Source organism: Gouania willdenowi, chromosome 16 (assembly GCF_900634775.1).
Source record: "Gouania willdenowi chromosome 16, fGouWil2.1, whole genome shotgun sequence".
In the NCBI taxonomy this organism is placed as follows: domain Eukaryota; kingdom Metazoa; phylum Chordata; class Actinopteri; order Blenniiformes; family Gobiesocidae; genus Gouania; species Gouania willdenowi.
In genome coordinates, this window is record NC_041059.1 from 16,426,822 (window position 1) to 16,451,704 (window position 24,883).

General features: G+C 37.7%; 3 protein-coding genes across 13 annotated transcripts in view; all 3 read left to right on the top strand.

The window, feature by feature from the left end:
- The window catches only part of kif13a (kinesin family member 13A), a 45,143-nt gene extending 39,067 nt beyond the window's left edge, over nt 1–6,076 (top strand). For 6 of the 10 annotated variants that reach the window (XM_028470229.1, XM_028470232.1, XM_028470233.1 and 3 more), the window contains 3 exons: nt 1,304–1,462; nt 2,344–3,514; nt 4,632–6,076. In XM_028470229.1, the coding sequence (XP_028326030.1) occupies nt 1,304–1,462; nt 2,344–3,514; nt 4,632–4,765 (1,464 nt within the window). In that variant the 3' untranslated portion in view covers nt 4,766–6,076. The remainder of the gene's footprint in view (nt 1–1,303; nt 1,463–2,343; nt 3,515–4,631) is intronic. The other 4 variants (XM_028470235.1, XM_028470239.1, XM_028470231.1 and 1 more) reach the window with 3 other exon arrangements.
- Nucleotides 6,077–7,206: 1,130 nt separating this feature from the next.
- rbm24b (RNA binding motif protein 24b) lies at nt 7,207–15,098 on the top strand. Of its 2 annotated transcripts, none has more exons than XM_028470718.1 (4): nt 7,207–7,616; nt 8,488–8,611; nt 8,811–8,865; nt 13,919–15,098. In XM_028470718.1, the coding sequence occupies exons 1-4, from the start codon at nt 7,446–7,448 to the stop codon at nt 14,316–14,318; spliced, it is 750 nt and encodes a 249-aa protein (XP_028326519.1). In that variant the 5' UTR covers nt 7,207–7,445; the 3' UTR covers nt 14,319–15,098. The 2 variants fall into 2 exon arrangements, with proteins under 2 accessions (XP_028326519.1, XP_028326517.1); XM_028470716.1 differs by having other exon boundaries at nt 7,213–7,616; nt 13,958–15,098.
- A 2,232-nt stretch (nt 15,099–17,330) lies between these two features.
- On the top strand, nt 17,331–24,883 carry grinab (glutamate receptor, ionotropic, N-methyl D-aspartate-associated protein 1b (glutamate binding)). Its single transcript, XM_028471654.1, has 7 exons — nt 17,331–17,440; nt 19,608–19,952; nt 20,047–20,150; nt 21,957–22,157; nt 22,693–22,821; nt 22,906–23,049; nt 24,147–24,883. The coding sequence occupies exons 2-7, from the start codon at nt 19,664–19,666 to the stop codon at nt 24,297–24,299; spliced, it is 1,020 nt and encodes a 339-aa protein (XP_028327455.1). The 5' UTR covers nt 17,331–17,440; nt 19,608–19,663; the 3' UTR covers nt 24,300–24,883.

Here is a 24,883-nt window from a genome sequence, read left to right on the forward strand (position 1 = left end):
TGTTCACACCTCAGACACAACAACTACACCGACAGCAACGAAGATGATCAATTATAGGAAATTGCATGATGATGTTACCATCTTATGTATGGGCAAAATATTCAATCTCACCGCATGACTCAAAAATAAAGCTTTACTGTCTGTGTCTGTTGTTTCTAAGCTAATGTTGTATTTAAAAATAAAATCAAATTGTGACTAGTAAACTAACATTACATTTTGGTGCATGTAAGCTGAATGAAGAGGGAGAAGTGCCACCAGAAAGTATTTAAACCCGTTCACCGATTCCACATTTAACTTTTGTTACGGAGTTATCCTAAACTGATTATCTTTTCAGAAATCTACCAAAAGAAAAGCCCATAATAATGAGGTGAAAACATCTTTTCAGATTTCTTTGTAAATTCATTTAAAAAAGAAAATCTAAACAATATAGCTAGCTACAGCTAAGTATTGACAGCTTTTTCTATGACCCTCAAGCTCAGGTGCATCTGATTTCCATTGAATATCATTGAGGTGCTTCTTCAACTTGAATGAGTCTACCTGTGGTCAATTCAGTTGATTGAATATGATTCAGAAAAACACACATTTGTCAGTGTAAGGTCTCACAGTCGATGGTGAATATCAGAACTAAAAACCAATCAACAAAGTCCAAGGAGCAGGTGAAGTTGGCCACTTCTTACTAAAGCAGCCTGCTTGGAGTTTTCCAAAAGGCACCTTAAAGATTCTCAGACCTGGAGAAACTAAATTCTCTGGTTTGATGAAACCAAAATAGAACTTTTTGGTCTAAACAAAGCATGGTGGTGGCAGCATCATGCTGTGGGGATGTTTTCCTGCTGCAGGGACTGTGTCACTACCCCATATAAAGATGACAGTCACCAAATGTTGAGATCCTTCATCAAAACTGGTACCATAGTGCTCTGGATCTCAGACTAGGGCATTGAATTTGAAAGAAAACAATACTCAATTCTGTTTAAGAATACCTCTGTAACATTACAAGATGTGAAACAAAACGAAAGGCTGTGTATTCTTCCTGTTGGGAATTATGTGTTTTTCAACCTCTACATACTAATAACTTATACCAGCCACATTATAATATTGTGGAAGTATGTGAAAACCAGGTTGAAGATACTTCAAATATATAAAACCCAATAATCAGTGAACCGTAACCTTTGGAAAGTTTAAGGCCTGTGTTTGTGAGAAACTTCACTGCATGGCATCAACTGTGTGACCTCCCAGGTTTGTGCATGTTGTGTTTAAGAGTGAAGTCTGTGTGTGTGTGTTTGCTTTTGTTCTGACCACTCTGCAGAGCATGCGCTCATGTGTGGACAGCCCTGCATTGCTCCCCTCTTCCTGCCCCTGGCAGCGACCCAGGGCAGGCAGCGAGGGCCACTGCATGCCTTCCACCTCCACCTCCACCTTCACCCCCACCAGCAGACATCTCAGCCACACACTGCCACGCACTGGTGTAAGTGCTGCACACACCTCGCCCAGGTTCCATTTACCTGATTTATACACTCACACTAACTGAGATGGCATTAGGAAATCATTGGCACCAATAACTGGTTAAGCTACACATGTAGGTGACACGTTTATATGTTACTGATAATTTGTATGTGTATAAAATAATAACTGTATTTAAAAAATAAACAAACGTTTTATACGATTACTTCAATAGTAAGTAAACATTATAAAAGTTCTTAATTAATTAAATTAATTACTTTAAATATTGCTCACTAATTATTGTCTCTTATTGTCAGAGGTGTAATTAAATGGTCTCTACTGCATAAATTAATCCTGTTTCAATAAATTGCAAGAAAAAACAGCATTTTTTTAAGCAATAGTACTGTTAATTTGTGGTAAATCTTTTTCCAAAACAAGCCTAAAAAGGAACTAAGACCATTTTTTTATTAATTTGAAATGTATTGATTAATGTTTCTGAGTAATCCCTGCAATGTGCTCCTGTACCCTTAGAGGTACGCGTACCCCTGGATGGGAATAACTTATTTACAGGGCCAACACACAAAAAACAGGCAGCCATTCATTCAGCTCCAATTAGCTTAACATAGTTTTGGATTGTGAGAAGATGCAGGAGAACCCAGGAGAACACGCAAACTCTACACAGGACGGTTCCCCACACAGCAGTCAAATCCAGGCCTTGTTTTGAAACGGGAGTGCTAACCACTTTGCTGCCTGTATATAACATTTATAAAGCTAAAACAGATGCTCATTTGCCTTCTCCATCTCCACATTTCACTTCCTCCTTTTGTTTGAAGTGTTCACAGAGACTAATGCAGCATTTAAATAGTCACCAAGGTTTGCTTTGTGTTCTGTCCCTTGTTTTATCAGCAGGATTCTGAAGATGAGGAGACCAATGTGAACATGACTCAGAATCTCAACCGAGGCACTCTGGACCAAAGCAGCTTTCCTGCTTACATCCCTGAAGATTTTGCAAACTTTGATATGTTTAATGCCACTCTGGAGAACCAAGAGTGTGGTCCTGACATGCAGGGGGGCCGGTGTGAGAGCAGGAGTGCGGAGAGGAACGTGTCGCGAAGCCCCACGGTCAGTAGCTGCACGAGCGGCTACTTTTCACACAGCGCTTCTAACGCCACGCTGTCGGACATGCCTTTAAACAGCAGTGAGAGCTCAGACCACATCAGCTGCAACTCCAGAGACTCCCATGATCCTCCTGGCTGTCCTGTTGGAAGAAGCTGCCCTCAAGCCAAAAGTGCCTCTGCAGGTGGAGTTCAGGACCTGCTGTTCCAATTATCCTCGACACCTGTCAGTATTACTAACTGCACAGATCAGGAGTCCTCTTTTATCTCAAACAACTGTGTTCTCAGCACCAGTCAGGAGTTCACTGACTTTAAAGGAGCGGACGACACCATTGGAGAGAGTGATTTTGTACATTTTACTAAGGGCTGGAAGCAGGATGTGGAAGATTTCAATCTAAAAACACCTGATGTCATGAAACTGAGTGACACTGACGCACAGAAAGTCTCTGATATTGCTGAGACTCTTCAGTCGACTAATTCTGAGAATACAAAAGGTTTAGGTTTAGGTTCAAACCATGAACAACCCATGTCCCCGCCTCACGCTGTAGCATGTTGCACTTCAGTCAGACCTCCAAACTCCACATCTGAGGTTGTTCAACCTCCCACCATAACGGTTCTTCATCCACCAGTCCTACGCCCATCATTTCCATCTTCAATTTTATCATTATCCACGACCTCTTCCTGCGGTCCACCTCCACGAGCAGGAGGAGAACCTCTAATCCAGGAACCAGCCCAGGGAGATCTCCCACATGGTAGTCCCTGTCCCAGTCCTAACCCAAGCAGTGCTGAGCCCTCTGGGGACTCCAGCGGGGACGAGAGCACCCCTGTCGCTCAGCTCCCTGACTGGATGGCACCAGGGGAGCAAGTGTGGGTGGGGAAGAGGAGAGGAACGGTTCACTATGTGGGAGGTGTGGAGTTTGCAAAGGGGATCTGGATTGGAGTAAAGCTCGACATGGCTGTGGGTGAGTCACTCATATGCATAATGAAATTTATATCTGTATGTTCTCTACAGGTTTATGTATGTGTTTATTTATTTTTAAATTAAGATGAACACTAAAGGTATTACTATTAATGTAATACTATTAATATCATTTTTCTTTGTATTCATTTACAATTACTAGTAGTAACTGCTTTTTTAAAATCATATTTAAAGAAACTAAATAATAAACAAGCGCACTCAAGATATTGGCAACCTCCGCCAAGCACCAAATACCATATTTGGCAGATAGTGAAAGTATCTGGATCAGTGATCCTGATCATGGTATGAAAATCAGTGGGTTAATTAAAGAAGCCACCTAACATAGCTGAGTCAATGTTCATAAAAATTAGTCAAATATAAACTGAGATATTCTTTTTTGAAATTTCTGTAATGATAAAGGTGTGTTCACACCGAATGCGAGTTCAGCTACTCTGGCGACGAAATCACATTCAAAATCAATGTAAATGACCCAACGTCAAGCAACTCAACTCTCGCGACACCAGCGACTCGATTGCGCAATCTGAGTCGTTGGAAGTTGCTCAAAGTTGAAAATTTTGAACTTTTAGTCACGCTGTGTCACGACATACAGTACAAACTGCAATTAGTTTCTCCCCACGTCATTACCCCGGTTGTCATGTCACTGGGGTAGATGAAGCGATGAATCGAGCAAAAAGCGCGACTATTCAAGCGAGTCCTCACAATTTAAGCAGCTATAGTCACTGAAGTCTCGTTCAGTGTGAAGTGAACGCAACTTCAGAGATACCGTTGATTGTCGATTTTTTTTTAACTGAATCAGACTCAGCATATTGATTTGGATCCACCCCAAAAAATTTACGGAATATTTCATGGCGTAAGGTCTATCTTTGGTTAAAATGCTATCAAAATCCATCTAGTACTTTTGACGAAATCCCGCTAACAGACAAACCAATAGCTGAACGCCTTTAAAAATATGTCCTTCTTGGTGGAGGTAATTAAAGTCTGTATTTGATGTGTGTGTTCTGCCTCCTATGAAAGACTCACACGTATGATGGTGAATCTTGGAAATAAATGATGTATAACAATGACGTTGATCATTTGTTTCACTCCTGCTGGTCCTTTAGGTAAACACAACGGGACCGTCCAGGGCAGAGTGTATTTCCGCTGTCCCCCTGGCCACGGTGTGTTTGTGAAGCCATCTCGTCTTAGCAGAGGACCACCCTCCATGGACATGGAGCCCCAGACTCTCATCAGATAGGACCCGTAGAAAGAAGAAATGGTGGAAAAGGGGGATGTCACTTCCATTGACTATAAACCACTGATGCTCTTGGACTCTGGTCGTCTACTGGGCTGTTTGCTCTCCTGTGCATTTATTGAAAGTATTTCTTGTACCGTTCACTGAAAAAGAAAACACTATGCATATATCAGTTTTCTCGAAGATGATATTTTGTACGCTTCTTTTAAATGAGAATCCTAAAGTATTGTCCATTTAATGTTTCTTACATTAGTACTGATTCTGAATATCATACAGTATTTAGTATTTTTGTAAGACAACACGCTCCCCCTCATAACGGAGTAATCAGTTAAAGAATGTACTACTGTTATTAAACATTGATATTTACATCAATACGCTATATCAGGGCTAACCAAAGAACTGAGGTTCCATATCTGCTGTTCAGATTAAGATGGTATTTTTTATAATGTACATATATTGACGTGCTCTCCAGGTTTGGTGCCATGTTTCTTGGAAAGAGGCCACACATCCTTAATATGGTACACATCTGCTAAACCTGAGTTGCTTTTCATTGTCATTTGGAAATGAATCTGTCGAAGGACTTTATCACTGTGGAGGAAATGATCCAACATGGACGCTTGCACTGGAATTGATTCTAGGAGGAAGGAGATTCACTGACCGTCTTCCATATTGGACTGATGAAGTGTTTGCGTGTGTGTGCGTGTATGCTTGTGCGTGTGTGTGTGTGTGTGTGTGTACCTGCAGATTTGCTAAACAAAGCAGCTAGTCTTTAGATAAACGGATGCCTTATTACCACATTTGCATAAACAGGGACACATAAATCACAGACAACTCCATGAGATGTTCAGGTAGTTGTGGACTAAACCATGTAAATGTGTCATGATGCCCAAAAGTATTTAAAATGCTGTGCTGAGATAATGGACAACAGTTAAACCCTAACATGTACCCTTAAAAGGTACAGAAAAATTACATTTCTTCCTGATTGAGCAATAATTTGTCTTGGCTAAAAATAGAAATCATGTAAAACTAGCATAAGCTAAACTTATTTGTCTTATTTGTACATGTACATTGAAGTCATAACAAGTGGTGAACTGTGGAAAACACTTCAAATAAATGGAATATTTAGGCTGATGAAACCCAAAACCTTACTTTAAAAAAAGAACAAAGCTGCTCTCCGTAAGGAGTTGTAAATATTCATGTATTTGAACATAGTATTTACAGTATTCTAATGTACAGAGTTGTATTTATAATGTATCTCGAACTGTTTTAATTGGTACATAATGTTCTAAAATTAAAACTTTTACAATCAGAAAATGTGTTGACTTGTCGTTTAACGCCTTCAAGCTGGTTTCTGTATATTGTATGTATATATTTACCTCCATCCTTGTAGTATTTTGTAGTAAGGCTTGTCTAAACCTACAGCGGGTAGAAGGGAATGCTCTGAAGATACAGATACATTCAGTTCTAAAGATGAAAATGTGTCAAATCAAGTTTGGAGACTCTTAACATACTTAACATACATTAACTAAACCAAAAACTTTTTTTTTTTTTTTAAAGTACTCTAGCAGCAACATTAAGACAGTCATAAAATATCTAATGTGGATGTAAGGCCTACCTTTGTACATTACTTTACCTGCTTCAGGATTACACTTACCAACATCGAACGCTTTAACAGGATTGTTTCACGCAGCAAAGACTGAAATAGGCCTCGATATTAAGGAAAACATACTGTACTGCTGATGTTACCTCGTTTATGAAATGTGTTGTGATAATTAAAAATAATAATAATATTGAAAAAGAGAATTTTTATCATTTACATGTACAAGTTATGGAAAATGTTTAATTTTTTAAAAATTTATATTATTCCCAGTATTAAGAATCTTTTGAGGCTACTCAAAAATGCGTTAATAGTTTATTACTTTTTTTTTTTCTTTTTAAACACAACTGTTTATTTTTCAAATATTTAGGGAACAAATAATAAATTACATGCTATAACTTTTTTTTATTCAAGACATAAATGTATGTATGTATTTATTTTTTAAATTTCCCTTGCTGTTAGCATTTAGCATTTCTGCTTGTTTTTTTTTAAAAAATATTAAGATTTTCTTTAAATATATATATATATTAAAAGTAAATCTACTATGCTCGTGGGTTTTAACACAAAAAGCTTAAACATTTGCTTGTTTAACTGTTAGCCTGTAAGCTAACTACAAGTACATTTACAGGAAGTGAAGGGTAAAAAAACAACTATATTTTATTTGTATATGTGTGGGGGAGGGGCTCTAATAACTCACTATAGTATATAGTGTGTTACAGGTGCATTATTAAAGTATATCAGAATGTTTCTAGGTATTTTACACAGTAGGCCAAAGTTTGCTCCACTAAGGACTGCGTGTCCTCCCCACAGTGCTAGCAGCTGTCCGACGGTAGGTATCTGATCGCGGTGTGGTGGTGGTGGTGGTCTGGATCTGGATCTGGATCTGGGTGGAGTCAAGTATCGCTGTGACACTCTGACAACTGTGATCCTTTCACAACAAACTAACAGGTGTTCCCTGCAGTCCTCCTCCTGATCCACACACACACACACACACACACACACGCTGCTGCTACTGCTCCACAGAGCTCTGCACTTTGCTTTTCTACCTCCAAACTTCTCCCTGGTGCCTCCAACTCTCTCCTACACATGATGCACTCTGCTCAGAAGGACACCACCTACACTAAGATCTTTGTGGGGGGGCTTCCTTATCACACCACCGACTCCAGCCTCAGGAAATACTTCGAGGTGTTTGGAGACATCGAGGAGGCTGTGGTGATCACTGATCGGCAGACTGGGAAGTCCAGAGGATATGGATTTGTAAGTAAAATAAATTTGTTTTTTGTTTTTGTTTTTGTTTTTTTTAATAGTTTTTCTGTCCAGTTTCTAGTTCAGAAATATTGCACAGTTGTGAGTTCATGATCTGTTTCTAACATCCACTGTTTAAAGCAGAGGTCACTAACCTTTCTGAAACTGGAGCTACTTCAAAGATCCTGAATAATACAAAGGGCTACCAGTTTCATACACACTCCTTAGACACTACATTTTAATATTATGATGTAAGATAAGCAGTAACTTTAAAAAAAAAAAAAAAAAGAAAAGGGGGGAATGTTTAAGTTTCATTTTTCTCCATTTATGCAATTCTTTCATTTTCATTACAACTTATAAAGAAACCATCCCTAGCCATCAACAACTTTTAACTCATCGTAAAACATACCACATGTTTGTGGAATTTAACAATTTTGTCATATTTTACAAACATCCACTTTGTGTTTTTTTAAAATAATGTTTTTTGTTTTGTTTTGGGTTTTTATTTTGTATCACAATCCAAAAACTAAATCTGACCTTTAAGAAAATCCCAATTGTTCCACTTTTGTCACAGTGTTTTTGTGTAAATAAACATTTAAAGATGATTCATTTAACAGATAAACATGTGACGTGCCACAGTATGTAACGGTAGTATCTACTACATCTGTCATCCGTATTTATCTTTGTGAGTTTGAAGCCTGAGAAGTAAATCATATGTTAGACGGAGCTCATTGGTGACTAGAGCTGCTGTTAGAACAAGCAGTGGTCTATAAGGACTACCTGGTGCCTGCGGACCTCGTGTTGGTGACCCCTGGGTTAAAATGTCTGTCCCCTAGTGCTAATATGTACCTAGGTGAAGTTTCTACCTCTTCTTCTTCTTCAGGTGACCATGGCAGACCGGTCCTCAGCTGACAGAGCCTGCAAGGACCCTAACCCGATTATAGATGGAAGGAAAGCTAACGTAAACCTGGCCTACCTGGGGGCCAAACCGAGGGTCATACAGCCAGGTGGGTCACTAACTAATTGGAGCCTAAACTTGAAACATGAGTTTTATGCAAACACCAACAGCTTCCTCACCTGCTCAAATCAGAATTGCAATGGTGTTTTTTTTTTCTTCTAGTAGATCTTTAAACACTAGTTTAAGTTTTTTCCTGTAAATGATCTCTCTTTCATCAGATTTTTAACACCAGTTTGTTTTATGTACAGGATTTGCATTTGGCATGCCTCAGATCCATCCAGCATTCATCCAAAGACCTTACGGGTATGTCACTATGCACTTTATCTCCTCTTCATAAATATGTCTGTATAAAATTGGAAATCAACTGCCTTTTTTGTGTCTATGATGATGTTTCTGTAACCTGTTTTAATTGTTTTAAACATGTATTCATTGTTGCCTCCACCTATTTCCCCCTGAATAAGGACATGTGAGTGTTTCATGTGTGCTCCTCTGCTGTTTGAGGGTTTGACTGTGAAGGAACTGAGCGCTTGTCCTCTGCCAATCCAGGATTTGACTTTGACGATGTTGTCTATCTCTCTCTGATCTGACAGGCTCGGTAACGGTTAAAATAGCTGATGAAGGGACATGATGATTTGAGGAATAGCATTGGGCAGAGCACTAAAGGGTTACCTGTAAACTGTGACATACACAAACGAGCTGAAATGGTGACTAGATGCATGGAAGTCTTCTGTTGTTGTTGTTGTTGTTTTTTCTCCCAAGTTTTTCTTAGTCCACAGACTGGTGTGTGTGCCTTGTTTTCAGTATGATGTGGTGTTGAGCTTAACTGTGTGCTTATTCCAACTTGCGGTGGGGGAGGTTGCGTGTACGGGACGTTTTCTGTGCAGACTTAAAGCTTTGTTAGGAAATGTTAACTCTGTAATGGGGCGTTTATTCTTTTCCTTTTTTTTTTAACGATTGTGCTTTAGATTGTGATTCTTTTTTTCCCCCTAGTTTTACGTTAACATTAGGTTGATTACGTTTTGTTGTCAAAGGGGGCTGATCAGCACACAGTGTTAATTTAAAAGAATCGATCCCCTGCAACAAAACAAACATTAGTTTGCATGTGGGGAGTTAATCTTTTGGTTTTTTTTTTTCTTACCCATGATGCTGTGTTTTTTTTTCTATTAACCTATTGCTTTCACTTGTAGCATATACAGTACATAGGGCTACACAATACATGGCCAGCCAGTTTGTATCAGCAACTCAAACCACAAACATTAGTCGAAACATTTCACTTGTGTTTCTCCTAGCTTAAAAACCATAAAGTTATTACTTAAAGCTGCTACCTAAGTTAATTATTTATTAGATAAAATCATAGAGTATTCCTCATAGATCAATAAATCAAACATTTACTCCCAAAAAGGTTGAAATTGCCACTAGAAAGTTCATTTGTTGACATTTTCACGCATTGCATTGTGGGATGTAGAGACGGATACATGGATGTGTTTTTACTTCATTCCGATATCATTGATAATACCAGGAACAAACTAGAACACAAATGGTGTCAAGCTAATCATTGCAATAGATCACGATAAGAAGGAAGTAAAAACACTTCTATGGATTTATTTATGGGACTACACATCCCACAATGCAATGCATGAAAATGTCAGCAAATGGAGTGTTTACAGTGGACATGAAAACAAACTTTCAAGCGACAATTCTGACCTTTTTCCTTTCTTATTGGAGTAAGTGATTGATCTATGAGGCAAACACTATGATTTTATCTAATAAAGACATTACAGGGGGTAGCAGCTTTAAGCGTGAAACCTATTCCATTAAATAGTTAATACAGTTCTGACATTAGCAAAAGCAGTGTCAAAATTGCTATAGTTGTGCATTTAATGACATTAAAGTGACTCTAATAGTCACTGCGCGTTGGGCTGGAGACAGTCAGGGTTCTTAGGCGGTCTCTAGGCAGCAGCTGTTGGCTACAGTGATCTGCACGGCCTCTCAAATTCAGATGGAAAATAGGAGTCACTCAGCAGTGGTGTTAATAATGTATGGTACAGACAGAGCCGCTCGACTGCGGACAACAGGTGGGCCGAGCCATGCGCTCATGAAGCCTTGTGGCTATGCACTGGGGATTACCCATGTGTCCTGGTGATTTACAAAGAACCTTTATTTAGCACATATCTTGCGGGATGACAAAATGTTCGACCATCTCCTTTTACATGAATGCTCTAGTCAGTTGTTGCTGTGATATCAAGGTTAAAGTTGTATATGTATAAAAGTAACGTCAAAAGAAAAATACTCTCCTTCTAGTGTCACTCGTTTTGTTTAAATTTGACTTAAGCACTCCGACATGAAGTTTATTCAGCGCACAGCCATAATCGAAAATTAGCTGGTTGTGTATATCTCACTGTAATCAGTGGAGAGTTGATAATAAAAGAGGCAAATTCACAGTAGTTGTTCAGTGGCAGCGACTAGTTTTCTGCCATGTGTTGCTGAAGGAGAAAATCAGCCTGTCCTTTGGAGATGACAAGAGGAGCAAAAATAGCATGCGTCCAGCCTCCCTTGTCTGTCAAGTTAGCGTGTGTGTGTGTGTGTGTGTGTGTGTGTGTGTGTGTGTGTGTGTGTGTGTGTGTGTGTGTGTGTGTGTGTGTGTGTGTGTGTGTGTGTGTGTGTGTGTGTGTGTGTGTGTGTGTGTGTGGGGGGGGGGGGGGGGGGGGGGGGGGGGGGGGGGGGGGGGGGGGTCACAGATAGATTTCACACCTGCTCCTTTGGCTATTTTATTAGGTCTTCTTGAACATGAGTTTAGAATAGGGTCAACTTTGCCCAGATATATGGGGCACCCATTGTAAAGTTACCGTACTTTTAACCACATCTACAGCAATAATATTTTTATTTCTTGTAAGAAATATGTCAATCTTAAATCTAAATCTAAATGTTACATTTTAAAATATTGTTAAATCTAAATGCTTAATGGTAAATCTAAATGGTAAATGTTAAATCTAAATGTAAATGTTAAATCTAAATCTAAAATGTAAATGTTAAATCTAAATGTAAATGTTAAATCTAAATCTAAAATGTAAATGTTAAATCTAAATCTAAATGTTAAATATACATTTTACATTTTAAATCTAAATGTTACATTTCAACATAAATGTTAAATCTAAATGCCAAATGTTACATCTAAATCTAAATGTTAAATTGAAATGCTAAATGTTACATCTATATTTAAATGTTAAATGATAAAAGTTCATGTTAAATGTTAAATTGCTAAATCTAAAAGGTAAATTTACATATTAGCCAAATATTTAGTTTCATTTAGATTTAAGATTTAGATTTAGATTTAACGTGTATATTTAAATGTAACATTTAGCATTTAGATTAAATATTTAGATTTAACATATTTTTACAAGAAAAAATATCCACAAATTTTACAAATATTGCTGTAAATCTGGTCAAAAGTAACACACAAAAGTTCACATACGTTTTCTAAACGTGGTTTGTTGCTAAATGTTGCTGTTTATTGTAGCATGCACAACTTTACAATCAGCGCCCCATACAGATACTAAAACTTGTATTCATGCATTCATCACACCCCGATGAGTGCACATAGAATAGATCGTTTTCAACCACGTGACCAAAGCAGCTTGCCTAACCACACGCTGCCATATTGGAGGAAATACACACAAACAAAACTACATCTGCTAACAGCGTGTCTACTAATGTGTTCACGTCATCGACATATTTCACCACTCTTGGTGCCATAATTCATTCAACAGCAAACAGTACTAAATAATATGACTTTGAAATATCATGATTTGTTGAATATGTATGTCTCCTTATGCAGAACAACTCAAATAACTTTAAACACATTAATGTGTGTACAGTTTTTTATTTCTTGTTCAATAGTTTGCAAAACAGAAAAATAAAAATGTATTACGGTAACCAGTTACATTACTAGATAATTTACATGACATTTACATGGTTGTTCACCCCACAATTGCAAAAACATAAATAATAATAATAAATGAAAACAAGCAAAGCCACAATTTTAATAACTTTTATTTTCAATATAGTGATCAAGTAAAAGAATAAGTACAACAGCCCAATCACACCTCACCGTGCGATGTCGAAGGTTTTTGTGTTTTTGACTCCTCTGCAGCAAGTTTCCGTCTTTTATTCTCTCTCTCTCGACATGTCTATAGCTTCGATCAAGTGACTTTGAGCTTTTCTTTACTTTGTCATGGCCAAGGTTTTGAGTTGGAGCCCAGTTTGACAAGCATTCATCATACAACGTAGCACGTTTCCCTCGCAAATGATAATTGAAATAAAGACTTCCAAATGTCAAGTTTTTTGCACAGTCAGATGAAAATGCTAGACCATCATGGTACTTACCACTGATAAAATGGTCACTGCAAACCCGTGTATATTTAGTTTTGTTTTCATTTAAGTCCGCTCTGTTTATATTTGACAGCCATAGACGTCTTGGGCGCTCCGACAATTCTCTTGTCTTTTCTCCTTGTTTTTTTTTTGACAGTTGCTGGTATTCTAAATAGTTTATAAACCCCTTTGTCTCGAATAGAATCATGTCCGCATCCAACAACAGCACAAAGTGTGGACATTTCGCTAAGAAACAAAGCGTAACAACTGAACCACACAAGCACAAAGCTCCACATCAGCTTGTGTATATCCTCCAACATCGCCGACTTCCGGTTGCCAATTGTTATGCAAATCGGCTATGATGTCACGTGAAAACCATCTATTGCTCTTCAAACGTAGATTTCCTCCACAGATTGATACGTCACGGCCCAAGCAGAACCTAATACAACTAAGCACCCAATCCAGGCCAGGAGAGGCCATGTGGTTACTGAAACGGTTACATCAGCGTTCTAATTTAATGCACTGCTTTTAAAGACAACCAGGGCCTTCTTCTGCCATTTGTTTGTGTTTAAAGACCTATTAACATGTTTGGGCATGCCCGTCCGTGTGGTGTTGGTGTGGCAGTATGTGGACAGAATAATGTCCATATCTCCTATTGATAAGTTTTGGTGTTGTGTATCAAGTTGGCATTTTGTCAAATCTGATTTTTCAGTCAAACACTGGGTGCAGAGCTTGGCTGTATCTCCTTTTAATGCCTCACTTCATCGCGGATTCGGGTGCTGTTTGAACATTAAAGCTGCGCTTGTGTTTCTTTTTGTGATTTGGTTTTTGCTGCTTTTTAACTTCTTATTCCTAGGTAGGGTTTTTCAGTTCTTAATGAATGCTTTTGCTGTGTTCTGAGGACTGGATTGACGTATTTGGCACCTTTGTTTTTGGTTTTGTTCAGTTTTCCACTATTTAATTTTAGCACTGGAAAGACAACCAACAGTGATATTGAGCTTAACTGTTGTATCTTTGTACCCTGCAGGATCCCTGCCCATTATGTCTACCCTCAAGCCTTTGTCCAACCCAGTGTAGTCATCCCCCACGTTCAATCCTCTGCTGCCACAGCAACAGCTGCTGCCGCTACTTCCCCGTACCTTGACTATACTGGGGCAGCTTACGCCCAGTACTCTGCAGCTGCTGCCACTGCTGCCGCCGCTGCAGCTGCCTATGAGCAGTATCCATACGCAGCCTCACCGGCACCAACCAGCTACATGACCGCAGCAGGTTATGGATACACGGTTCAGCAGCCGCTCGCCACCGCCGCCACCCCAGGAGCTGCTGCTGCTGCTGCAGCCTTCAGCCAGTACCAACCCCAGCAGCTCCAGACGGACCGCATGCAGTAACGCTCCCAAGGTTATTCTTAACGGGAAGTGAACCCCACCTATGAAGACGGTGGAGTTTTGTAGGGGCCCAAAGCACAGGCAGAGACATGGTCGACTCTCCTAAGTTGTCACGCTTTTCACCGAAGAGCCTAAAAAATGTGGAGGGAAATAAATAATTACCATATATTTAATTCTAGTATAAGATCAGTATTTTGTCACTATTGGATCTATTTAAATATTTAATATTTATTCAGCAGTTAAAATAGTCAAAGTTGTTTAAGTTGACTCTGAGAACCACAAGTAAACTAGCGCTGAATGCTGTGTATATACTTACATATACATAATGTTTCTTTGGAACGTATACACCTTATTTCTTGGGCCACTACTGATTAGAGGCGCAGCTTCCTGTGAGATATACAATTCAAAGGAAATACACTTTATATTTGCTAAAACAGATGGTCCAACTGTCTTTATTACTGTTGACAAAGGGAAGTGCTTCCTTTCCTAAACTTTCACAACAAAAGCCTTGGATATGTTAAAAATGTAATCTACAGATAACTCCATCTCCTGTTTACATCATTATTAACTATATAATTTCAGAAAGAACCCCTCGCTAACTGCTATTTCTCCCATTACACAGGAAGTGGTTCCAGTTACCATGTCTTCAGTGGTGCCCTCTGATATAAGGTGAACATTTTGGGAAAAAAAAAAAAATCTCAAGTTCATTTACGTCTTATGACCATATTTCTTCCACACCACTTTGAACACTAACCAAAAACCTACCAAACCAAAACGATGAATGAAACACCATCATTTCAGACAGTTAATATGTTTGGTAAGCTATGCAGTCATTAAAACAGAATACAGCGTTTTATTTAGTTTTTTTTTTTTTTTTTTCATTATTATTATAACTGTTTGGAGTGAGGTAGATTAGAAAAGCTCTAATTCTTTTTAAGTGTTATGTTCTCAGTACATTAGAAGAAACACTGGTGTCACAGCTGAAGCTGACTGAAGCACTAATGATCCTTCCTTTTACATTACACCTTATTTAAGCTCAGCTAAAAGGGAGGAAATGCTGTTGAATGTGAATCTTTCGTTTTAATAAAAAAATTTGAGTCAATGTGCATTTTAAAATATGCTATTTATATATTTATTGTCAAGCCTTCCAACAATAAACCTTTGCCTAGTTTCATCTGTTTGTTGGAAAACTTGTGTTGAACAAATCCATGTGTGGAGCTGCATTTTTTTTTTTTTCCAAGAACAAAACCATTATTTGGTATTCAAATGTGGCTGAACAAAAGCACTGCACTGAAGGACAATTCATACAAGAAAAGTATAGCAATATGTCCAGGTATTTTCCTTTCTCTTTATCTTTAATATTGCTGAGTTTAACAGTGTTGCTTTTTATACTTGAGCAGTTTGATTGAGGACAGTGTGACTGACTGCTGGTAACTTGTCAAAAATAGTCACATTTCTTGTCTTTGGGTGTTAATTGTTTTCTAATGCAAGAGCAGAACATTCTTAACCTGTAATGCATGACTCGATGATACACAGATGTTTAATTTAAGAAATAAATGTAATTTTACCCTCTAAATGTGCTTTTCTTTGTTTTTATTGTGTGCTTTAATGATAACTTTAACATTGGTCCCATTGTGATGTTGCAGTAGATCAGACACGTGCAAATGGCGGCTCGAGGACTGCGTGTAGCCCTCGGTCTAAATTTGTACAAAATGACTCCAAAAAACACATTCATTTACAGAAATACACACAAAGGACAACAGAAATGCACAAAATTAATGAACGGACAAAACAACTAAAAAATATACAACAAAATTACACAAAATGACCCCCAAAAACTAAAATGAATAGTAAAATACAAAATTACAAAATTACTCCAAAAACACACAAGATGACTGCAAGTATAACAGAAGAGTAAAGAAAAATTGCAACATAAATACAAAAAACAATTGGTCGATATTTTTGTGGATTCCGCTGATAAAAGTTGACCATCTCTGCAGTAAATAGACAACTAGGAAGTGGGTCTTTCTTGCATTGTTGTAAGTAAGTAATATTTATTTATATAGCACCTTTTACAGACAGAAGTCACAAAGTGCTTCACAATACATACAGTGCATACAATACAATACAAATTGCAGTTACAGTCACAAGAATATGATGGTCATTAAACTATATGACAAACCAAAAACAGCATTTTCTGTGCATCTCTATTCGACAAAGATTTTATTTGCTAACACCTGCTGGTTGATTATATTATAAACCAAAGATAGGCAACTTTTAGCACAGTGGAGGCAGCAAAAATGATTGATCAGAAGATTGCATTATTGTCAATGATGATTGCATTTAGAAAAATGATCAATCACAGCATTTATACAGGAAACAAAATTGTTCATTTTGTATATATTCCTCTTATTTTGTGTGTTTTGTATGTCGTTTTGTGTGTATTATTGTCATTGTATGTGTCTTTAGTTGTTATATTTTTGTTTGGTGTATTTTTATTGTCGTTTCGTGCATTTTTCTGCCAATTTGTGTGTTTTTGGAGTCAACTTGTGCATTCTCTTTTGGGGGCCGCACAAAATTGCACCAAGGGCCGCATAGGGCCCCCGGACCGCCAGTTTCCCACACCTGCTCGAAACCACCTTTTAGACGCCAACATTTCCAATAACTATTTTCAATTCTCCGTTTAAAAAATGTTCCTTTTCTGTAGTTCGAGTTTTAATTTCAAGCAGAACTAGTTTAGAAGAAACTGGGGATTTATCACAACAACAACAACAACAACAACAACAACAAAAATTGGTAATATTGTTTATTCAGGATTAAATCTAATCTAATCTATGTACAATTCACATGTTGGCAGTGACCTGGTTGGCATGGTGTGGGTGGATAAGGTTTAATGACCATCTTAGATAGAATAAAGAAGTACAAGTATTGTATTTCCTCTTACATTTTCACAAATGCTACACTAAAACGTCACTATTCTCATAACTGAACTACTATAATGTATTGATGACGTCACAGCCGGTGTTTTTCCTGTACTGGTAAAGACTATAATCATTCTCATCTCTCCCACCGTCATGTTGTTACGTAAACGCGTCACATTCCGCAGCGCAGGGGACGTCGTTCTGGTACGTGTTTTTCTTTCTCTGTGGGGATAAAATGAAAGGCTGAAAAAATCCCCCCAAAAAACGACTATATATATTTAGAAATGAACTTGAACATAAGCTATTGTCGTTAACAGTAATGTATATGTGTTGTGTCGGCTTAGTACATCACATTGTGGTGCTTTTCAGCGGCTCTTCGATGAACCTATCTCTGTTTTCTTCTTGCGTAAAAAGCATGGCCGTTGGTCGGCTATGCTGTGTGATATTATCGCTATGCATCTTTACTCATTCATGTCGCTGATTTTACGGATTTAGTCGCCATTACTGTGTGTTTCCATGTCGTTTATAAGCGAAAGTAAAACGCGGGGCCTGTTTTGTCGTCAGCCAGTCGAGGAAAAAAAAAAAAAGTCAGTTCTAATGTTAAATGTATAGTTAGTTAGTTTGTGTCTGGACAAACAGGCTCCTGTGGGTTAAAGCTCATGTAAACACACACAATGGAGATACAAGGACATGGATTGTTGAAATGATAAAAAAATAAATAAAATGTCACGGCTTTTAATTCCCACTTTTTACCGGAAGACCGCTGTACCACGTGACTTGCTCTGGTGTTCATCCTCATTTTATACAGTTTTAATTCAGATGGTGAAAGATACAGCATCACAGCTACGATTATATGTATTAAAAAATAAAAGAAAAAAAAAGGACAACAGAGAGAAAAACTCATCTTAAAGATGTACTTTTATTTATTTTTTTTTAAACTTCACACGAGGACAGGACAGTCATCTGTTATGATTAGTCAGACTTACTGTATTCTATGATCACTTCATGGCTGTGGATTATTTGAAACTTGGCCTGGGTTTTCTTGGATTATAGAAAAATATATAATATATATTTGTATTTATTATTACTTTCTACTTGCCACTTTTGGATATACATCTGCATTACATCTTTGAATCCTCAATGTGGTTTAAAAAAAAAAAAAAAAGTAGTGGCAGAATTGCATTTAGAGGTATTCTTATAGAAGAAGAATGAAACACACAAAAGAAGCGACGTGATTAAGCCATCGTTTTAAAAAAAAATGAAATAAGTGCAAGTTATAGACATTTGCAAGACTGGCACTTTATACTTGAAGACATAAAGGCCTAAAACATACATATATATATATATATATATATATATATATATATATATATATATATATATATATATATATAGAGAGAGAGAGAGAGAGAGAAAATACAACAGAAGGTGCTTCAGGTTGAAATAATAATAATAAAATGTCCAATTTATGATAATTACAATAATAATTATGAATGAGGAAATGAAAATATTAATATAGGATTGCAGTACTAACCCCAAATATGTAACATTTATTCTGAATGGAAATTTGCCTCAATTCCTTTGAATAAAGTGATGATGATGATATTTATTTGTTCTTGGCTGTCTTCAAAAATATACAATATACAAAGAATAAACAATCATTTTAACAACAAAAAATGGAATGGGCTGAAGCAGTAAATGCTTAGTGGAGCCCATTCCGAAACAGCATTATATAAAAAAAACACAACAGAAACAACTCAATAACAGCGCTATTTATCAGCTTATCAACTTATGTTTCATTTTTGTTTCTTAATCAATTTTTAGACATTCTGAACTTTAACCCCGTAAACAGAAATGCATCTTCTTTAAACATTTGTTCTAAATGTATTTTGTTCAAAAATGTAAAACCCTTCTTAAATCATTCTTTCATTGTCTTTGTTTAAAAAGGGATATAATACCCAAAGGAAGGCTTTTATTTCTTACTCAGAATAAAAGATTTTAACTTTACTAAATCCATAAGTTTTATTGTTCTCAATTTTTTTAAACATTCATTAGTAGATGCCCAGAAATCCACTTTATGTATTATTCTTAATGCTCTCTTTTTTAATTTGATTATTGGCTCTACATATGTATTACCCCAGCTTTCTGAAAGTGAGATCACTACATGGTTTAAAGTAAAAGACAAAAACAATGGACCAATATGAATAATAACAAATAACGCTTTTGTTATTTGTATGAAGGTAGCACTAATCAACAGATGAACAATGGTGTGTGTATATGGATATCTACAGTTTTAATAAAAAGCCGAGATATAAAGTTCATTCTGACATTGCAACCTGATAACACAGCCACTTGCTCTCTTTTATTCCAGAGTCCACCCTGTACATCAGCACCCAGGTTGGTGTCTGCTCCCAGGCCGAGGCAGAAATGACTTCTGAGAAGAGTGAATACACTCCTGTGGAGATGGGGTCCACCCAGCCCTCTGTCCCTGGGTTTCCACCATACCCTGTTGCTTTTGACCCAAATGTTCCAGGCCAGTCTATGCCTGGGATGCCAATGGCAGGAGGTCTCCCTTTCCCTCCACCCATTGGTTTTGCACCAGGTGTACCTGGAGGTTTTGGGATGTCCACCAACCCCAAGGAAGGCTCTGCCTTTACCAACCCTGCTGTGTTCCCCTACTCTCCACCAGGCCAGAACGCCAGTGACAACTTCCCTGGTGGGTTCTTTTTTCAATGCGAAATTGTTTTAGAGTGAGTTGGGTTTTTTTATCACTTTGTTTGGGTAACTTATTGAAGTTTTTGCTGCTGCAGATCATGTGTATCACAGTGAGGAAGAGCCTCCACCCTTTCATGAGAATCAAGATTTTGATTTTGGACTCGACAACAAAACCATAAGAAGAGCCTTCATTAGAAAGGTAACGCCCTAAAGATGCATTGATAGCCGTATATATATATATATATATATATATATATATATATACAGGTTCAATGCACATTAGGGTGGTTCACAAAATACAATTTTCACCAAATTTTGCCAGATTGCTATTTTCCTTATTCCAATTGACATTGTAAGCATCTGTACCAAAAATTGAGTCAAATGCTACACATTTTAGGGGAGGCATTTTCAGGAACTGTTTGAATGTTCTTACTTATCTTGTATAAATACAGAAAGAAACTATTAATGACCATACTTACCTTTTATATCGTTGTAGTATCTGATATCTGTGAAAGTTGTGCATTCTTCGGTTGAGCAATAAAAATAGTGCAAAAATGTGCCGTTATATCGGAAAAATACTTGGTACAGATGTTCAAAATGTCAATAGGAACAAGGAAAAATTCAATCTGGCAAAATTTCAGACTTTTACTAATAGCATCATATTGTGAACCACCTAATACACATAGTATCAATAAAATGTTAAAGACCAGAGTGCTTTGTCAGTTTAAAATACAGGACCCAAATTGTTATAATTATTTTTTTTAATAAAACCCAAAATGTAATAACTGGTTGTTAATGTAGCAAAAGTGCTGAGCCTGAAATTAAATTAAAACACTTAATAAAACCCAAAATATTACAACTGGTCAAAAATACGGTCAACAGCTCTACTTCCTCCCCTGCCTCTGTCAATCTACCAGAAGCTACACCTCTACGTCTGTGCACGCGCATTTCAAAACATAGCAAAGTCTTATTACTACAAAAACTACACATTTATTGTAAGAATGCCATAACTTTTGAATAAAACATGTTTATTACCTATCTATGAGAAATGTCACCAAATCCTGGCCCGTTCGGAATCCTTTTAAAAGCAATAAGTCCTTCCACCTTTGAAAAGCAGCTCCATGATCAATTCTGTTGCGGTCACGAAGATGTTTATAAACAAGCTTTGTACCCAGACTTTTCTTTTCTTTTTTAGTAGAAGCTTTATACGTGGGCAATCGTAGAATGGGTAACTTTGGAGTTTCGGAGCGCTCCTCTATGACGCGCTGCCTTGTTTCTGTGCACAGTTTACGCAGCATGCGCATTCATTTTGATTGACAGTTCTCACTCCAGGAAGTCGAAGCCTATTGGCTGGGCGCACTTGGCAATCGTTTCCACTTGTATAGGGGTCAATATGGCGAAGGAGGGATTTACATGCGTTAATGTATATGAATGACCACCAGCAGTAGATCATAGTAAAAAACAAGGCAAGGCAAGGCAAATTTATTTGTATAGCGCATTTCATACACAAGGCAACTCAATGTGCTTTACATGATAAAACATTCAATTGTTTAAAATCAATAAGAACATTTAAAAACATCAGTAAAATCAATTAAAATCATCAGTAAAATCAATTAAAATCATCAGTGAAATCAATTATCAGCAATTATCTTGAGTCTCGATCTTTAAAAAAAACAAGTTATGTATTTTTTTTGCATTTCAAAAGAATCATACATAACAGATTTCTCAGAAACTCCTGATATCAGCAGAGCAGTGGGCAGCAACAGAGTATTAGGGTTAAGGTTTGAACCAGCAACCCTTCAGTTGCAAGTCAACTTGTTTAGCCCCTAGGCTACCACTGCCTTAAACCGACACAGATTTGTTCGTACTGTGAAAGGAAGCCAGAGTCAGCTCAGGTAGAACATGTAAACTGGTAGAGATGGATGTAGAGCCCCGTGAATAAACAAAGGAAAGCCTCAAAATGTCTTCTTTTTGATCATAAGTGAAAATGAACTTTTCTCTGCAGGTTTTCTTGTTGCTGACTGCTCAGCTGATGGTGACGTTCGCCTTCGTGGCCGTGTTCACATTTGTGGAACAAGTGAAGGCGTTTGTCTTGGTGAACATGTGGACCTACCTTGTGTCCTACGCTGTGTTCTTCGTGTCAGTGTGTGTCATCAGCTGCTGTGGAAGTGTTCGTCGAAGACACCCGTGGAACCTGATTGCACTGGTAAGAGGAACAGTCTGTCGATTTGATTTCAGATTCAGGAAGTTGAATTCAGGAAGCTTTTTATCTATTTATCTGGATATTTGACTTACGAGTGATGAAAGCAACAACAAGCCCTACTGTTTGTCTTTTTTCACCTCAGTATGATTATATCAACTTTTCTGCTGATTTATCAGCGCTTTTTAGTGTTGTCATGGAAACACATACAGTATACAATGGCATCCATACATTCAGAAATGTAGTAAATTTTTTGTACACACTGATACATACCACAATGACCTGTGTATGTGTGTGTGTGTGTCATGACAGTGTGACTGTTGTAAACTGTTACTGCTGTTTATAGGCAGAAGCCCGCACTCGCAGAAACTCCTGGGTAATGCGTGAATAAAGCCGGTTCCTATAGGCACACAGTCCTCTGATTCCTACACAATACACACATTACAGTGACAACACAAACTTTTTATACCTATGTTGTAAAGCATTATAAAGTGTCTAAATATGAGCAGTGATGCTGATGAACTGTTGTCTTTGTTTTCAGTCGGTCCTGACTCTTAGTCTGTCCTACATGGTGGGAATGATCGCCAGCTTCCACGACACAGACTCTGTCATCATGGCAGTGGGCATCACAGCAGTTGTGTGCTTCACCGTGGTCATCTTCTCCCTGCAGGCATGCATCTCTGAACATGTTGGGTGTATGAACACAAAAGCATGATATTTACTTTAATTTCCCTGCCTGTGCTTCTGCCCACAGACCAAATACGACTTCACTTCCTGCCATGGCGTGCTCTTTGTTTGTTTGATGGTTCTGATCTTCTTCGGCATCCTTTGTATCTTCATCCGTAATGAGATTCTGCACATTGTGTATGCTGGTCTGGGAGCAATGCTCTTTACTTGTGTAAGTCCTATGGTGATCAGCAGCAGTAGAGTTGCTATTAGAGCAGTGGTTCTCAAACTTTTCAGCCCGCGACCCCCAAAATAAAGGTACCTGAGATCGGGGACCCCCACTGTACTGGAAGATGGTTGAACAAAGACATGAACATTGAAAAACAGTCAATGTACAGATACAGGGCCATCTATGAGGGGGGATAAATGGGAGAGCTTTTTGGGGCCCATCCATAAGGTCAGCAAAAATGATGGTCCATTGTTCTATGATTCTGTAATAACCATATTTATTTATCTGAATAATATCCACTGTTATCCAGAAAGTTTATTTATTATTAGTACCATAGTATATAGTCATCTTAAATATGTAAATACTTGTTTTAATCAGAAATAAAATGGGTTAAAAAGTGACCAAAAATTGTGAAAAGGGTAGTGAAATAGGATTTTAAAAACCACAGAAATTGGTTAAAAGTTGCAAATTTGAGTGGTCAAAAACGGACAGATAAAGTGGTAAAAAGGGTTTAAAGTGTCAATATTGGAACAATTAGTTTAAACTGGCAAATAATGGGGATGACAAATTGTGAATGTGGTTAAATTGGTGAAAAATCAGCATGAAATATGGTGAAAACAGGACAACATATGCAAATTTAGGTTGAAAGGGTTTATAAATTCTAAAAATGTCTTGAAAGTGGAAAAAATGGGCCATTGAAATTTGATAGAGAAGTGGCAGAAATGGGGGTATTGTAGCAAAAATGCATTAAAAGGAGCCAAAATATGGCAAGAAAAAGTGATGAAAATAGATTAAGATATGGCAAGTTTGGTGTAGATCTACAAAAATGGTAAAATAAATAAGCAAAAATGGGCTCAAATTGTTAAAAAAAAAAAAATCCTAGATCTTTGAAGGCATTTGGCGACCCCCTTCCAGTGTCTCATAACCCCAAATGGGGTCCTGACCCCAAGGTTGAGAACCCCATTTATAGGATATCTAGCAATTTGCAACATTACTTACCCAGTGCTCCCACGAATTAAACATGAAATTAATTTACAGTGCATTATATATGTGGTTGGCTGGCAAATGTTTAACCCATTTTAAACATGGCTCTGTTACAGTTTTTGGCAGTGGACACACAGCTGCTGCTCGGCAACAAAGAACTGGCCCTGAGTCCCGAGGAATACGTGTTTGCCGCCCTTCAGCTGTACACAGACATCATCAACATCTTCCTCTATATTCTTGCTATCATTGGAAGAGCAAGGGGAGGCTGAACAGGAGGAACGGCAGATTAAGATGCAGACACACAGTTGTATTCTTTTGTCATGTAGAAGTGACTTCCCATATGCGTTTGGTTGTTTGCGTTCATTGCATAGTTTGAGATTGCCACTGCTTTCTTCAATCGTATATGCTGAGTTTTGTTTTTTTAAATAGTCCAAAAGAGGCTTAGAGGCTGTTTCTCATTTCTTTCCCAAGGCGACTCATTTATCCACCACATTGAATTCAATTGAAAGCCACTCCTAAACTCTGTATTTGTCTACTAATGTTTAATCTAGATTTAAAACATGCAGGACAGTTGCTGTATTGGGCCAGGGTTTTTAGAAACTGCAAAGCATTGCACTTTAGAGGCTTTATTTTGTGTGTGTGTGTGTGTTTTGTGTATAAAAGAAACTGTATTATTGGTCAGTTAACTGTAAAATATGCGAGGCAAGATGATTGTCACAAGAGCCTGACAACAATTCAGCGAATGTCATTAACCCAGGGTTGCAAAAGCAAGCTATGTCTCCCTATTAGAGGGTGAACTCTCAGCGCTTTTTAAATTTTGCTTAACAATCATAGTAAAAGAAATGAATCCTTA

Excerpts from the sequence above, each read along its gene's own strand:
- grinab (XM_028471654.1), top strand. The coding sequence starts at position 19,664 with ATGACTTCTGAGAAGAGTGAATACACTCCTGTGGAGATGGGGTCCACC. Across the intron at positions 22,158-22,692 it reads CGTGGAACCTGATTGCACTG|TCGGTCCTGACTCTTAGTCT; the intron begins GTAAGAGGAACA and ends CTTTGTTTTCAG. Across the intron at positions 23,050-24,146 it reads GAGCAATGCTCTTTACTTGT|TTTTTGGCAGTGGACACACA; the intron begins GTAAGTCCTATG and ends GCTCTGTTACAG.
- rbm24b (XM_028470718.1), top strand. The coding sequence starts at position 7,446 with ATGATGCACTCTGCTCAGAAGGACACCACCTACACTAAGATCTTTGTG. Across the intron at positions 8,612-8,810 it reads ACCGAGGGTCATACAGCCAG|GATTTGCATTTGGCATGCCT; the intron begins GTGGGTCACTAA and ends TTTTATGTACAG. Across the intron at positions 8,866-13,918 it reads TTCATCCAAAGACCTTACGG|TGATATTGAGCTTAACTGTT; the intron begins GTATGTCACTAT and ends GACAACCAACAG.